Below are 16,127 nucleotides of genomic sequence, written 5' to 3'. Positions count from 1 at the left end.
CCGGGAACCAGGCGCCTCTCTCTCTCTCTCTCTGTCTCTCTCCTCTCTTTCTCTCTCTCTGTCTCTCCATCTCTCCGTCTCTCTGCCTCTTTTTCTATCTCTTATTCTCTCTCTGTCTCTCTCTTTGCCTCTTTCTCTCTGTCTCTGTCTCTCTGTCTCTGTCTCTGTCTCTCTGTCTCTGACTCTCTCTGACTCTCTCTGTCTCTCTCCCTCTCTCTCTGTCTCTCTGTCTCTCTCTCTGTCTCTCTCTCTGTCTCTGTCTCTCTCTCTCCGTCTCTCTACCTCTCTTTCTGTCTCTTATTCTCTCTGTCTCTCCCTCTCTGTCTCTGTCTGTCTGTCTGTCTGTCTCTCAGCTCCTTCCCGTGACCATTCTTCAGCCTTCTCTGTCATGGCCCTGACCAGAAACTAGAGGATTCTTGGGCCCAAGGGGGCCTGCCTGGACAGCTCCTCATTCCTCTGGTCTAAAGAAGCCTGAATGGATGCCTGAAGGCACTGCCTGGCAGGAGCAGCCCCAGAACCAGGCACTTTGGCCAATGAGGTAGAAAAGAGCCACCCCACAGCCAAAGGGCACCCAGCCCTCCAGCCTGAGCTCTGGGGAGGGGGAAAGGCCATGACAGCCCCCTCCCTCAGGAAGTTCTAGGATGATTCTGCCAAAGAGCCTGCCAGGAGGCTCCGCCTAAAGTTGGGGGGCCAAAAGGAAGCCACGGAGCGGCACTTGGCTGGCTGTGAAGGGCTGGTGTGGAGTCAAGCAGGGCCCCAAAGAAGCCATGGATTGGTGGCCACTTGACTCCTGTGCCTGGATCCTTGGCATAGCCAGCCACAGTCCTACGGAGGGCTGCTGCCTGTGGACTGGTCCCTGGCACGCTGGCTCTCCGGCTTGCTGCTGCCACAGTGCAGGAGACCCAAGGCCCAGGCAACATGCCCTCAGGAGCCATGGAGACAGCAGAGCTGGGGCTGCTCTAGACTAACCCCTCTATGTGTGCCCCAATCTAGTCCCTGGGCTGGCTCTGGCTTCCTGCCCCAATGCCAGCTGGGAGGAGGGCTGGTCTTCACCCCCAGCCATTCACAGCCAGCACCTGGTTTCCCTACAGAGGCAGCAGGCTGGGTGGAAAGAGCAGGGCAGGAGCTGGACGTTGGGCGTAAGAAAGGCTCTCGGCTGAGTTGAATACTGATTTTTATTGATTTCCTCAATGGTAACATACAGGTGTGAAGGTTACATGATACAGGGTCATCGCTCCAACAAAAGGCGCAGGAAATCCAGGCTGCCATAACATTGGCTGGGAGGCAAACTTCCTTGACCTGAAGGCTAGCTCAGGGATTCAGGGCCAGAGTTTTCCCACACAGGACAATGAAAGCAAATGCCTGAGGGGGCCACTGGGCAGCCCCTCCTCTGCATCATCCTCCCTAGGAGGGGGCTGCCTCAGCCACCAGGCCTCAGGGCTTTGTAAATGGGGGGGGACTGATGAAGTTGATGGGACCCAGCCTGGGAGCCTGGCACCTGCACGCCTCCTCCCCCTTCCCTGCCAGTCAGGAAGACCCTGGCGCTGTCCTGCCAAGCCAGTGGGGCTGGCTGGAGCCAAAGAAGCACCATTCAGAACTTTTTTCTCCTCGCCTGTTGTACACCAGAAATGGGCTTTGGGACCCAGGATGGCGCGGGACAGGGTGCCAGGGGGGTGGTTTTTAAGGAGAACAAATCTGAGCATGGATTTCTTCAGAGGGAGCCACCACACAGAGCAGATAGACAAGGCGTCCATTTCTCCTCTGTCTGGCTGGCCTGGGGCAGGGGGACACCTAGGGGAGGGGCTTCTCACCCTTCATTCTTTTTTCCATTCTGTTCCAGCTGGAGCCCCATTAAAAACAAAAGCACAAAGGAAACACCCCAGGGAAAGTGCGCAAAAGCCCACGCTCACAAAGAGAAAGAGAAAGAGAAAGCTGGCCCCAAAGGGGAGCTGTCCATCTCCTGACTGTCTGAGGCCAGGCTAAGCTGGGGGAAAGGTCCAGCCCTGAAGCGCAACGGCCAGGTGGGTAGGTGAGGATCTCTTTTTTGGTCTTTTAGAAGAAAATGCTCTCAGATCCCTGGGAGTCCAGGAGGAGACTTTAAGGTATGTTAAGTAAAGTCAATAGAAAGAAAGCGACGCGGAAATGGAAGGCTTCACGCTTGTGTCTTTCCCCCTGGGCTCCTAAAAGTCTTTCTCATTCTCCCTAATTGGTCCCAATTTCTGGTGAAGCAAATGAGCCTTTGGAGAGCAGCCCAGCACCAGGCTGTCTCTTCTTTCATCCCATGCCCAAAAGGCAAATGAAAATGAGTGGAATGAGCCTTCCCAAGTTGGCCCGAAAGGCTGTGTGTGGGGATGGAAATCTGCTGCACCAACTTGCTGGATAGGCAGGCCCAACATGGGAGGGGCACAGTGGGGGTGGGGGGGGCTGCTTAATGACAGTAAGACGGATTCCCCACAAGCACAGCCCCTCCCAAGAGCCTTATTTACAGCTGTGGGGAATCTGTGTCCTCCAAGGCATACACACGGGTCCTCCACAGGACAATGGGTCTGGATCCTGGGTCTTAGAGGCAAGTGCACCCTGGGGAACTGCTCAGGAATAAAGCCTGGCTGAGCTAGAACCCTCATCTGGGGCAGCCTGAAGGGAAGAGAGCCTGGGGGCTGCCTTCCTATGTTATTGTGTAAGCTAATTCTTTGGAATTCCTTTCCACTGGTGGGATTTTCAGAGAGTCTGGAAAGAAAGCAAACGTGATAGTCTGTGACGCGCTGGAGAGCGGCTCAGAACCCTTCCGAGGCATCAGGACGAGGCTAACGAGGCATGTCAGACGCACGCTGGACCCTGCTGCCCCCCAGACCTGAGCTTCAGCTCCTTGTACAACACACATCCATGCACGCCCCAGTGGAGGGAGCCCAGCCATGCACCAGGGCCAGAGGCCACTGGGGACATACCTGATCTTGGAGGCCCTCTGCTCCCGGGCGGCCGGACGACTCCTCACACACAGCCAGGCTCCGGGTCAGCTTGCCCTTCCCTGCTCCTGACTGGAGGAGAAAGAAAAGGCCAAAACAAAACACCCAACAAGCAGCTGCTGACTGGCTCTGCTCTAGGACACACACACACACACACATGCGCACACACACACACACACACACGCGCACACACACGCACACACACACGCACACACACGCACACACACACACGCACACACACACACGCGCACGATGCTGACTCAACATCTCAATCATTGAAACTGGGTCAAGGGATGCATGTACTCCCCAGAATGCCCACTTAGCAAGCCAAAGTGACCCCCTTGGCTTCCCAGATGTGCACACAAGCATCACTTTTTTAACCCTTGCCTTTTATCTTAGGATCAGTACTAAGGCTTTGTTTCAAGGCAGAAGAGTGATAAAGTCTAGGCAATTGGAGGACAAGTGACTTGTCCAGGATGACATGACTAGGAAGTAGTTGAGGTCACATTTGAACCCAGGACTCCTAACTCCAGGCCTGGTTCTCTAGCCACCTTGCTGCCCCCAAACACAACACTTATCGAAACCATGTAGAGATGGTGAGAAATGTCATGGACCTTGCCATGACCTCCCCTTCTGTCCATCCCAGGAAGGGCACGGGCTTGGCAAGGGGAAGCAGGACTGGGGTGCCCTTTAAATCCAACAACAGTAAATAGCAATCCAGCTGCCATGACCAGAGTGTCCATCCTGGGAGCCTTTCCCAAAGGGATGCGTCCTAACACCCAGGATCTCCAAGGACAGGCCCTAGGGTGCTTCTACTGCTCTTGGGGACCAAGAACCCAGAGCCAATAGCTGGAGGTATTAAATGGAGAGCAGGCGGGGCTGATCAGCGAGTGACTCTGCAAACTTTTCCTCTCCTCAAGCAGCTCCTCCACTGCTATCACAGGAAGCTCAGCTGCCCCCTCACCTCCCTCGCCCAGCCCCAATCCTGTACGGAGGTGGAGAACCCTACCTTGGACTTCCTCCTCTCCTGGTTCTGGGCTGCCAGCCGCCGCTGTGGAGAAAGCCCCAGAGGGTGTCACTTGGGCCAGTGCGATGGTAAGAGGGAGGCTGCACCCCCCGAATGCCAGGTCCTGCCCTCAGCACTCTCCGCTTTTGGCTGCTCTGGCCCCCTTACCAGCCAAGGCAGCCAAGGGGGAGCTGGGGACCCCCAGTTGGCAGAAACAGGCACCTGGATGTCTCTTCGTGGGGTCCGGACAATGAAAAGAATGGAAAGCAATTCCAGCCCTTTCATGTCTGCCTGAGCTGCCTTGAAGCCCTCTGGCGAGCTCTGGGAGCTGCTGAGGCTGGAGAACCGGGCAGTGGCCAAGGAGGAAACCCAGGGAGGGACCAAGGGCTGGCAGCTCGTTTGGGAAGGAGGAAGCAGGCCCACTTGGAGTGTCTGGCTAACTGAGGCTCCAGCTCCCAGAGGCTAAGGGGGAGCTGAAGGGCAGGAGCCAGAGTGCCTTTGGGCTTTGGGCTGGCCCGGGGATGATGGGCTGGTCTGGGCTCCCTGTTCTCACCTGAAGTTCCAGCTTCTCCTCCTCATCCAGACTGTCTGACTGAATGATGCCGTTCTCTGGGGTCCTGGCTTCCTGCTCGGCTCCAGGCGCCTCAGCTGACTGGGCAGTCGTTTCCCCTTGCTCGGACATTCTCTCGCTTTCTTTCAGGGGGAGTCACAAGAACAAGTGGGAGGGCCTGCCGGGGGAGGGAGCAGAGAAGCATGCATGGTTGGCTTCTGCTTGGCTCCCCGCCTTTTCCTGCAAACCCAGAGCACAGAGCTTGTGCCAGTGCTCAGGCTCATTTCTTCAGCAGCTCAAGTAAGCCAGGGAATCGACGGGGTAAGTGGGGAACAAGAACCCCCACTTCTGCTCAGCACCCTGCGCTGGGGTGACCAGCTCCTCTGAAGGTCTGCGCCCAAACCCTAGTTCCCCCAGCCCCAGCTCCAGCCAGTCCAAAGAAGGGCACACAAAGGAGAGAGAAGGACCCAAGAAGGGTAAGGTTTTGTGACAGGCCAGTGTGTGTGTGTGTGTGTGTGTGTGTGTGTGTGCGCGCGCATACACACGAGCGCTCGCCTGCACGTGTATAAGATCCCTCATTTCAAAGTGCATTTTGGAAAGGTCCAGGCTTGAGAGGAAAGTGTGGGAAGACGGCAAGGGATCGGACATCAACAGGAAGCCTCGCTTGGGCAGGAAACCTTCCAGAGTCAACATTCCCGGCTTCCCAGTGACAGCTGGACCATCCCAGTCCTCTGCTCTCTCCCCACCCATGCCACTCTGAGGGAATGGTGCCCTCATCATCGCCGGCCCCGGCCCCATCCTTGCCAGCTGGCACATGGCTAGGCACAGGCTCCCTGCCTTCCCCCAAGTTGGAGCTTGTTATTATTGCCCCTCTCCGGGCTCGCTCCAAAACTCTGGACTCAGCCCAGCCATTAATCAAACGTCAAATGAGCCTCATGAATAATTGACCCTTTCCCCCCTCCTTCCCCAGCTCATGTCAGTTAGAAAAAGCCCCTCCCAACGGCGGGGCGCCCAGAGCTCGCCAGCTGTTTCCCAGCCATGCCCAAGCTGTGCCTGTCTCCTCTGAAGGGAAGGCAGGGTGGGGAGCAGGAGGCAAAGCAGCGCTTTGCTGCATCGCCTTGGCACCAGTTAATTAACATTTACCAGTTCAGTAACTTTATTTTCAACTGGCAAAAGAAGCTGGAGGAAACCGTGGAAGCTGGCACTTTGGGGTCACTGTCTCCCTCCCTGCGCTGTGTCAAGTCTAGAAAGGCTAATGATACACTGGCTGGCGCTGCGCCTCTGGATTGCTTTGGCTCAGCTAGCAAAGGATTGTGGGCAATTATCAGGAAATGAGCTTCGCCCATGGGACCATGGCTCTCTGGGGTGGAAGGGAACCCCTGGCTTGGCTTTGCAAAGACTGAGACCCGGAGGTGGTCTTGGGTTTCACCTGGCACGCCTTGTGGTCACGTTCAGGGGAGGCTCCCTAAGGGGCTCCCCAGAGGGGGCAGGAATCTTGGGGCTGCTGCTCACCAGGGCACTGTGGGAAGTTTCCTGCCATGCCACATGGGGCCAGAAGAAGGTGTTCCGAGGGCCCAGGGCCAGCCTGCTGCGCCCTCTGGGGGCGGGGAGTCAGGGCAGCCTCCTCCTGGCCTCGATCCTGGCCTCCGCCCCTTCCACCCCTGAACGCGCACAGCACAGTGGTTACCTTCAGTGCAGGCTCTCAGCCCGAGTCCTAGACGCCTCTCTCGATGCCTCGGGGGCTCCTGGCCGCTACAATCCACACCAGAGACTGACGGCAAGTGGAGTCCCATGTCCCTGTCAGCAGGTGCGAGCGCCCATCTCCACGGCCCTCCTCAGCGAGGCGAGGCGCTGGAGCCCTGTGAAAAGAGGACAAGTCAGTGCCTGGGGGGCCCGCACCCCCTCATGGCCGGCCTCCCGCCCGCCCGCCGGAGAAGCGGCGCCAGTGGCCAGCTCGCTCCAGGCCAATCTCTCGCTCAGCCTGCTGGAGCTCCTCCACCTGTCTCCAAACTGCCTGCCTCCTCTCTAATGAAGGCTCCAGCCGGCTGTTCAAGTCCCAACAGCTCCTACGCAGGGAGCTAAAATTAACGCCGCATTATGCGCTGCGATTACTCACTGCGGCTTAACCTTTTTTAGTGAAATCTCCCACTTTGCGTTAAAAAAACACAAGCGAGGCTGCTGCCTTCCATGGGAGTCACCCGCTGCAGCCCGGGTGCAGTGCCCGGGGCGGCGGCCGGCTGGGCAGGCCTGGGTGCTCGGGCTGGAGCCGGCGCCGGGCAGGCCCAGTTAGCGGCTTTTTAGAGGCAGCCTCTGGTGAGCCGCGCTGCGCTCCTCTCTCCCCCCAAAGGAAGTTGCTTTGATCACGTCTCATGAGGCCCCTCCGCAAAGGACGCAAATGAACAATGATTATCGCCGGGCTGGCGGGCGGGGGGGAGGGGGGAGGCACATCCCAGAGCCGGCCTGCCTCCCTCCCTCCAGCCGCTGCTTGCCAGCAGAGCAGCCTGGGCCCAAGCTCTGGTGACAGATTGGCAAACTCCAACCGTGGCGAAACCCCAGGCCTGGAGTGTGCGCCTGCCTTCTCGCCACTCCCCCGAGTGGCGGCGGCGCCAAAGACTGCCAGCTCAGTGGCGGGCAACACGGGGGATGCTTGCCAAGAGCCCCGTGCAGGAGCTGGTAACAGGCAGCGTCGCCCCAGCCCAGCCCAGAGCAGCCCCAGAACTCCTGCGGGACGGGCACTAGACGGAGCCCCTGGAAAATGTGCGCCTCTGCTGGGGAGGGGCTTCCAGGAGACCCCGTGTCCCGGCCAGGCCGTGTTCCCCAGGAGGGACTGCCACGGCTCAGCCTGGGGGCGGGGTCTTAGCTTTGGGTGACCCCATTTCCCAGCAGCCATCTTCCCCGCACATTTGCTGGGCCCTCCGGCAAGGACCCTGGAGAGCTCCGGGCCAGGGAGGAACCCAAAGACCTTGCCAGGCGGAATCCTGGGGGTCAGGCTGCAAAGCTCCCTCGCTCATGGGGGGGGGGGGGGTGCGCGCGCCCCAGCACATGTGCTCCAGCCCGAGTGTGTCGCAAGCGTAAGTGGCAGCAGGGATGGAGCATGTGCATGAGGCCGACTGCAAAGATAGAACCTGACCGAATTAGCACCTGCCTCTAAATCGGGCCCTACGGCGAGAGCTTGCCGGGAGCCTGAATCACAGAAGCACCAGCTCCCAACGTGCCTGCAACAGGAGCAGATGGACATGAGCTCAGAGGAACATATGGACCCCAAATATTTTTGTCACTGATTATAATTGTTCTCTTTGCTAAGGAGGCAGCGCCAGCATGCCAGCCCCCTCCAGCCAGGCGGCCACTCGCCCATCCCAGCATTCCCTTGGGCCGGCCACTCTGCCGGTCAAGTTTCTCCTGGGAAGCACCTTTTCCCATGTTTTCTCAGGAACTTGGCTCTAACCAATTTCAGGAGCTAGCTGGGGAGGGGAGGGGAGATCACACGCACACACTCACACACACACTCACACTCACACTCACGCTGTATGATGCACAGGAGAGGTGTCCCCATTCCCAGGAGTTTATGCCCTTCCATCATAGTAGTGAGCCCACCACACTGAGGGCCCCAGCCTTGGTCCCTCCCCCAGCCCAGGGAACTGAGGCCGTCACCCTGACAGCTCTACCCTGATGTTTGAGCTGGTGTTGCACCCATAGCTGGCTTGAGCTCCGAGGAAAGGTGACGAGGCTGAGGTGATGGAGGCTGGGGGTGCATCATTGAACTCCCCCCCACCTACCTCAGAGGGCACCCAAAATAGAAGAATCAAAGGAGAAATATGTTCAGATCCCTTAATTAGCCACTTTCTTCATGCTATCAGGGCAACTAAGGGCATCGCATCCCTGACCCACAAGGCCAAGTTCCCTGACTCCACACGGGGCCATGGTGGGCATGAGCAGGGGAGCAGAGACTCCAGGAGGCCTGTGTTCTTCCTCAGCTGAGGAAGCGGCATCAGCCAGTGTCCACGTGTGGTGAGGAAGGCTCCCCTTACCTGCCTTACCCTCCCCGTGCACACCTGGCTCATTGGCAGATCCAGAGACCCGAGGGATGTGCACACCACCAACAAGCAATTCTACCCTACTGAGGATTCTGGGAGTGGCAGGAATTCTCTTGTCCCTCTTTCAACCCCTCCCAAGCAAGTGGCCATATGGAAAAGCCTCAGGGAGGGATCAAGGGAGAAGGCTGGATTGCTCTTCCTTCCTTCCCTCCTTTCTTTTTTCTCCAGCAAGTCAAATCTCCCAAGAGCTGCTTTGAACCCTCAGTGACATGAGTGGGTAGAAATAAAACTCAAAGAGAAATTGACACTTTCTTGAGGGAGCCTTTGTCTCTCTTCCTTGGCACGGGGCCTGCTGGGGGCTGGAAGCTGGGGAGCTGGAAGGGTGGCAGGATGCTAACATCCTGAGGAACCAGGGTAGGGGCTGGGAGCCTGGGAGATTGGGCGCGGGGCTGGACTGTCCCACTAGTGAGCCAGGACAGAGGGGCCTAGAGACAGGCTGTGGATCTAGGGGGGCAGGGAGTTGGGGATAGGGTTCCTGGGGGCTGGAAAGCTTGGGTCTGGGGAGAAGGGGGTTGGGAGCATGTGGAGGACAAGTGGAGATGATGGAGACTAGAGAGCTGAGTCCTGGGGAACTAGGGACATGGACTCCTGAGAATCTAGAACTTTAGGAGATGTTCAGTGGACGAGCTAGGGGAAAGGAAGCTGGGGTCCTGGGAACTGGGGGTGAAAGGCTGGGAGAGGTGAAGGCTCTGAGTCTGGGAGCTTGGGGAACTGGGATCTGAGTGCCCAGAGATAGGGGCTGGGAGCTGGGGAGCTAGGGACTGAGGATGTGGGATAGGGAGGTTCATAGTATGGCTACCTCATTACAGACACTAAAAGGAAACAGCTCACTCTCTGTTCTTACCGTCCTCCTCCTCCTCCTCCTCCTCCTCCCTTTCTTCCTTGCTCAGATTTAGTGTAAAATGCAAACATTCTTATGCCTTACCACACTTTTTGTCAACAGTAGCTGCTGTCCTGAAGTTTGACCTACTATGTGCCATACACTGGGGATACAAAGAAAGGTAAAAGATAGTCTCTGCTCATAAGGAGCAGCCAGTCTAAGGGGGAACCCTGTGTAAACAACTATGGTGAAGCAAGCTAAGCTGGAAGGCAGCAGAGGGAAGGCACTAGCACTAAGGGGCTGGGGGGAGGCTTCCTAGGGGAGGTGGGGCTTTAGCTGGGCCCTGAAAGAAGCCAGGGAAGCTCCCCAGGCCATGGACAAGGGCGGGGAGGATTATAGACAGAAAGTGAAAATGCCCAGAATCAGGCGATGGAGGTTCTTGTGCAAGGAATGCAAAGAGGCCCGTGCCCCTGGGTCCCAGAGTACACCTAGAGGTGAGACGGGGAGGACGGCGTAAGGAGGCTGGTGAGATGGCAGAGGGCAGTGGAGAGCTTTGTTGTTAGCGGCATCAAAGGCCAGCAATGGCCCTCCATGAAAGAATCCCTTTTCTCATACAGCTGACAAGTGACGGCCCAGCCTGTGCTTGGAGACTCCCAGGCAGGGAGGGCCTCCTCCTTCTCAGGTAGCAGCCCACTGCAGTTTTGACCTTCCTGTCACGTGACCCTAAATCTGCCCCTCTGAAGCTCCCCCTGCCCAGGTCTCTTGCTTTCTCTTCCCAGGTCAAGCAGAACGAAGCGAAGCCCTTGTATACAGGAAGGCTCTCCGAGTGCTTGAGGAATGTTTGCACCAAGAGGGGCAAAGTCAGAGTGAGTGAGTGACTAAGGGTCACGTGGGAGGGGAGCCTCGCCCCGAATCCCCAACATAGCAAAGACAACAAGCATGTTCTCCACACACACACACACACACACACACACACACACACACACACACATATGTGCATGCCTCTTCTTCAGGCCAAAGAGGCTTCAGCCAATATGGCACCTCACCCACCTCCAACCACTCTCAAGACAGTTAGTGTGGTGTGCCCTAAGCTGTGGAGGCAAGACTGAAGGAACGCTGTCCTTTGGGTAGGAATGTGACCATTGCAGAGGGAAGAAGCACTAACCAACCCTGCCTCATTGCAACCCCTTCCCCCACGGCCAACCCTATGAATGTCTTCATCCAACCTGGTATCACATGAGACTTCTTGCATGCTGTCCCATCCAATGGAATTTGACAAACAACTATTAAGCACCTACTATGTGCTAGTTACCAAGGGCACAAAGCCCCAAAGGAGCATCTTCATGGCCTTCCACTGCTGACTCAGATGGAGTGTGCACCTCTATAGACCAGGAGCTGTCCAGCCAGCATGCCCCCAAACAGTGTCTGCAAAGAGATTTCTCTAACTGGAGTGTAAGAAGATACATTTATCCCAACTGTATGACATCCTGTTGGATTCAGCATGTCCTGCCCTGTCATGACCTTCGGAGAGCCTGGTGGGCATCCCCAGCAGCCTTCTGTCATCTGCTTATTCCATCCACGCATGCACATTGGCGCACATACACCATCTATGGCTTTATCCTCACCATTGTAGGGGGAGGGGGTCAGAGGATGTGGGGCAGGTCTGTGGTTTCATCAAGGGAAACGCTTTTTACCAGGACATGGCATCACTTTTTCTGCAACTTATCCTATAAGCATGCCGAGATCCCTGGGAAATGAGGTCACTTGCTGTGGGTCACACAGTAAGTATATGTCAGAGATGGGATCAGTTGAGGTCTTAAAGTTCCAAGACCAGATCTGTGTTCACCCTACCATGCTGTCTCTCCACAAAATCACTGCTAGGTGGCACAGTGGATGGAATGCGGAGTCACAAGGCAGGAAGACTTGAATTCAAATCCAGCCTCAGATACTTAATAGCTATATGACCCTGAGCAAGCCACAACCTCTCTCTGCTTCAGTTTCCTCAACTGTAAGATGAGCATGCTATTAGCACCCATCTCCTACAATGGTTGTTAAGATCCCCTGAGAGAAAACTTAGAAAATGCTTAGTACAGTGTCGGTGCTACATAAATGCTAGTTATAATAACAATAACAATTATATTATCTTAACTGACCCTCCACACTGGGGGGGGGACTGCTATTATATATTAAAATAATCATTATTATTAATATGCAATGCTTATTATTAATTAACTAGATGTCGATGATAGACAGACAGACAGAGATGGATGGATAGATTATTATTAAATGCATAAGGCCGAGCATAAATCCTTGGGACTGGTGACTGACTTTCAAGTTGACATGAACCATTAAAACCCACTTTTCAGTCCAAGTATTACTCAGCCCCGAATCCCCTAATGGTCCTATATGCCAGCCTCGTCCACATCTCTCCATCTTTTTTGACAAGGAGAACATTAAAGTCTCCTGTGCGCAGTTTCCTGAGCTTCACCACAGTGGATGTGAATGGTACCATTCAATGAGCCAATGAGGCACCCTTCCTCATGTCCCCAAATTCTCCCCAAAGAGAATGATGACAGTTGTACAGCAGCCACATCAGCAGAGGAGCTCTGCCATCAATGGGTGCATCAATGCCATCATGGTGGAGACTGAATCCTGGCTTAATGGCATCAAATGGCTTACCTGGTAGGAATCTCGTTCTGTGCACCTGTCTCTCTCACACACACACACACACACACACACACACACACACACACACACACACACACACACAGAGGCACTTTTCTGTTTGTGGACATCAAAAGGGAATGCATAAGGCTTGAGCACCTCCATGGAATTATCCAGCCTTTTAGCAGAAGGCAAATTCATTGGCCACACCCTCAGCCCTCGAATCTGCAAAGGCTGGAAATCTAGTCTAGATAGAGGCAGGCAGGGAGGGAGGGATTCTAAGGAAAATGATCTCCAGAGCCTTCCTAGGTTGCTCAGAGTTGCTCATTAGCAGGTTGGAGTATTTTTAAGTCAAATGTGATTCCATCTGGGCAAAGAGATCTAGGTGGACAAACTTCCTCAACCAATGTGGATCCGTCACTCATCTTGGGCTTGTAGTTGCAGAGTTTGGCCCAGAGGGCTAATGCTGGTGACTTGCCCAAGGCCACAGAGGCAGTATGAGTGTGTGTCAGAAGCAGGGCCTGAGCTTGGTCAGGCCTCCTATGCTGTATTGCCTTTCTAGGAGTGCTGATCCTACTTTTCCCTTTGGGGATCTAGAGATGACAGATCCAGGATAGAGTGGTCCCACGCTTAGAGGTTGGCTAACTCTTGGCCTAACATCTCAGCAGTCTCTCAAGACTAAGTCTAGAGCACCTTGCCCCAAGTAATTTGGGGTTTTCATTAAAACCCCATTTTGACATTCGGAACATAGGACCCAGAAAATCACATCAGAGTTCAAATCTCACCTCTCACACACAGTAATGTGACTTTGGACCAGTCCTTAATATGCCTGGGCCTCTTTTCCTCACCTGTTAAATGGGAATTCTGACTGGAGGATGCCTGAGGTCCCTTCCAACCTAAGATGGAGGATATTATGAGCCTGTGGTTTATTTGCTACCTGAATGCTCTGACCACTCCATGCTACATTTTGTTGGGACAGTGAAAGGAAGGAGTTTGGAGATTAGGGGAGCAAGAGAGATCGGTGATTCATCCCCTGGGCCCCTCGGTGGCCTCAGACTATGTCCCTGCAGCCACAATGCCTGTGGTGGTCCCATGCAGCTCTTAGGTTACTGTCACAAATCAGAGTTCATTGACAAGAAGAATCCTGAGAAAGCCCAAAAGATCAGTGCTGGAAATAGATGGTCCTCAGGAACCTGACTTCAGATGGCCCAACCTTTCCTGTGCATCTTCACTACATTGACCACAACCAAACAAACAAGCACAGAGACTAAACATTAATGCCAGGTCCCACTGGAGGTCTTCCCCTTGCTGAATCTATCCTTAAGATCCTCTTACCACAAAACCTGAATGAGAAAAATGCTGAAAAGGAACAATTTCTAACTAGAGCTATCTCAAAGTAGAATGGGCCACCTCAGGAGGTCATGTGTTTTGGAGATCTGCAGGCCAAGTCTGAGTGCCCACTGATCAGGCATACTGTTGAGCAGATTCCTTTGGGCATGGGGTGGATTAGGTGGTTCCTCCCAAGTGAGGGATGCTGGGATTCTATGAAGAGTGGAAGCTGCTCTCTGAGGCACAAACTCATCAGATGCCATCCTGCTCAAGTCTAGCCTGAATGATGAATCCCCTCCCCCATGTGTCCCCATCAGTGGGTCTAAACTTCCTCTCAAGGCTCATCCACACCTTCCTTGATAAAATGGCTCGAGATTGCAGAGAGTCTATAGGCTAAAAGCTCAGGTTTGGGTCCTCATGAGGAGCAAAGGAGTGTGGCTTTCCTCTCTTTAAGCAAACGGAGCCCTGAAATGAGAAGGCTGCCACCCCTGTGCACACTCAGCCTTGGTCTTGGTAAAACTGCTCCCACTGGAGATCTGGGCCGAAAATAACAAGAGGCATCACTGGAATGCAATAAGAACATGGCAGAGGAAGCGGTCCCCAGGGTCTGCACTTCTTCCTACTCATTTTCCCTCCTACATTAGCCAGAGGGCTTTGTGCAGAAGCCCAGGGACCATTTCTTCCTGCAATCACACACGAGTGTTTCTAGCCTGGCTGAGCACAGAAAAGGCCCTTCGGAATGTTGGACTTCTGTGAGCCATCACCAGGGCTGCTGGTTCCCATCCCAAATGGCATTTGGAGGGTTACACTCAGCTTATCTCTGCTAATCTGCTGAAGTCCCACATGCTGCTCCTCTGGAATCAACATGCAATTACCTGAGGAGGCTTTGCCAGCTCTCCTCCTGCCACATTCCAAACCTAATAGCCCCGTCTACACAAAGGCCTGGAGCAGAAGACCAGGAACATTGTATGCCTGCGCAGCTCCCAGATAAACCCATTAAAGGGCCCTGGAAAAGCAGTCACCCTGCAATGCTGAGTAGCTAATTAGAAGGCTGACCAGTGGAATGAAGTCTCCTGGGAAAAGTCCTCCATTTGGGAGGTGTGGGCGGTCCTCGGCCCTTCCGCTCCAAGCCTGACCAAAAGCGCAAACTCCACAGATTTCCTCTCATCCCCACTTCTCACTTGGTGGCCAAGGAAGACACTGAGGCTGAAGACCAAGAGAGGGCTGGCCCCAGGGCATGCGGCTCCGTAGAAGATGAAGACAGCGCTAGAGAGAGCCGCCTGCCTTCCTTGCCGGGTCACTTGGGCAGCCTCCTGCCCACCCTGCCCACTCCCCGCTCCTGTATGTCAATGCCCGCCAGCTCTGCACTAGTCCTGTGTCTCCGACAAGTGATGCGTCCTGGCATGTTCTTAGCACCCACTATTGCCAGCAAGGTGCCAGGCTCAGGGCTTTGCGGAGAGAAACAGTCCCTGCCCCAGAGAGCGACCTTTTCATACCTCAGCGCTCTTTGAGGATGGGGAGCTGTTTGTGGCCCCTCAGCCCCCTTCCATAAACATAGCCGCACCCAGTGGGTCCCTGGGAAACGCTGGACAGTGTGACGGCTATTGTCCTGGGTGTAAGCATGGGAGACACCAGGAAGGCCATTGGCACGCTAATCTCATCTCTGGGGCAAATGGCGGAGTCCCAGAGGACCGATGTTTGTTGTTCTGGATTCCGGGCTCCAAATGGAGCTGCATCAAAAGGGGGACCCGAAGCACCTTCTTTATGGGGGAGGGAGCAACGCCAGGAAAACAGTCCTGCATTTCCTTCCATTTCGCGGTCCCAGAGGCCAAATCGCCGAGAACCTGCCTGGATTTATCACCTAAAGCCAGCTTTCTGCGCCCAGCCACTGCCGGGATTATATGCGGGTCTCCATAAATCAGAAGAAGTCTTACACAGAAGCGATGCTGGAGAAAGCAAACAGCCATTTCCAGTGGTGCTGCCTCTTCAGCCATGAAGGGGGCTGTAGCTGGCCCCCTCCTCAGAACCAAGTCGGGCTCCCAGGACCCTCTGAGCTCTTGACCCTCAAAAGAGGACCAACAGCCTCCCCCTCAGTTGGCATAAGGGTGTAAAAGGAGCCTGCCCCTCCAGGTGCAATGCCCGCTAACACCTAGGACCAAGGTGGGCCAGCACTGAAGAGAAGGAGACACTGTGGCCCCAGATGGAGGTGGGTTCTCCCTCTCTGATGACCACCATGCTAGGAAATGGATATCCGTGTGCATGGATGACTTCCATGCCCATACCTGCATTGATGAATGAATGGAAAGGAAAACATGGTGGCCGTTCCTGCAGCAAGTGGAGCTCCCTCCCAGCTCCAAGACCCTGGGATTCTGGAATTCAGTGTCCAGGCTCTGGGGTGTTCATGGATTCTGCCTTCAGCCACAACCTCCTGGAGGCCAAGATGGCGCTGACTGGCTGAGCCCCCGGCCCCACTGCTTCACCCCAGCCTCCTCTGAACAGCAAAGAAAGCCATCTTTGTCCTCACAAGCCAAGGAAGAGGTTCTTTTCTGGGGCCTGAAGGTAAGGAGGAATCACAATGTTCCCGGGGTCTGCAGAAGCCACACATCATCCAGTGGGGACAGAGAGATGGGGAGAGAGCTACACAGACCCCTTCTAGGGAGATACCCTACATACAGATGCACATACACACATACATACATTC

The 16,127-nt window shown here is 55.0% G+C and overlaps 1 protein-coding gene across 20 annotated transcripts in view; it reads right to left on the bottom strand.

The window, feature by feature from the left end:
• The window catches only part of ARPP21 (cAMP regulated phosphoprotein 21), a 128,852-nt gene that overhangs the window by 74,578 nt on the left and 38,147 nt on the right, over window positions 1-16,127 (bottom strand). For 13 of the 20 annotated variants that reach the window (XM_056804012.1, XM_056804021.1, XM_056804004.1 and 10 more), the window contains exons 2-5: window positions 6,207-6,378; window positions 4,523-4,697; window positions 3,973-4,014; window positions 2,946-3,035 (exon numbers count right to left, since the gene is read on the bottom strand). In XM_056804012.1, the coding sequence (XP_056659990.1) occupies window positions 2,946-3,035; window positions 3,973-4,014; window positions 4,523-4,651 (261 nt within the window). In that variant the 5' untranslated portion in view covers window positions 4,652-4,697; window positions 6,207-6,378. Of the gene's footprint in view, window positions 1-1,157; window positions 2,728-2,945; window positions 3,036-3,972; window positions 4,015-4,522; window positions 4,698-6,206; window positions 6,595-6,635; window positions 7,052-16,127 lie in introns of those variants that run through there. The other 7 variants (XM_056804020.1, XM_056804019.1, XM_056804008.1 and 4 more) reach the window with 7 other exon arrangements.

The sequence above is a fragment of the Monodelphis domestica genome, chromosome 7 (assembly GCF_027887165.1).
Source record: "Monodelphis domestica isolate mMonDom1 chromosome 7, mMonDom1.pri, whole genome shotgun sequence".
NCBI classification, from domain to species: Eukaryota; Metazoa; Chordata; class Mammalia; order Didelphimorphia; family Didelphidae; genus Monodelphis; species Monodelphis domestica.
Note: the sequence above shows the minus strand (reverse complement) of the source record. Positions and strands in the feature narration are given on the sequence as shown.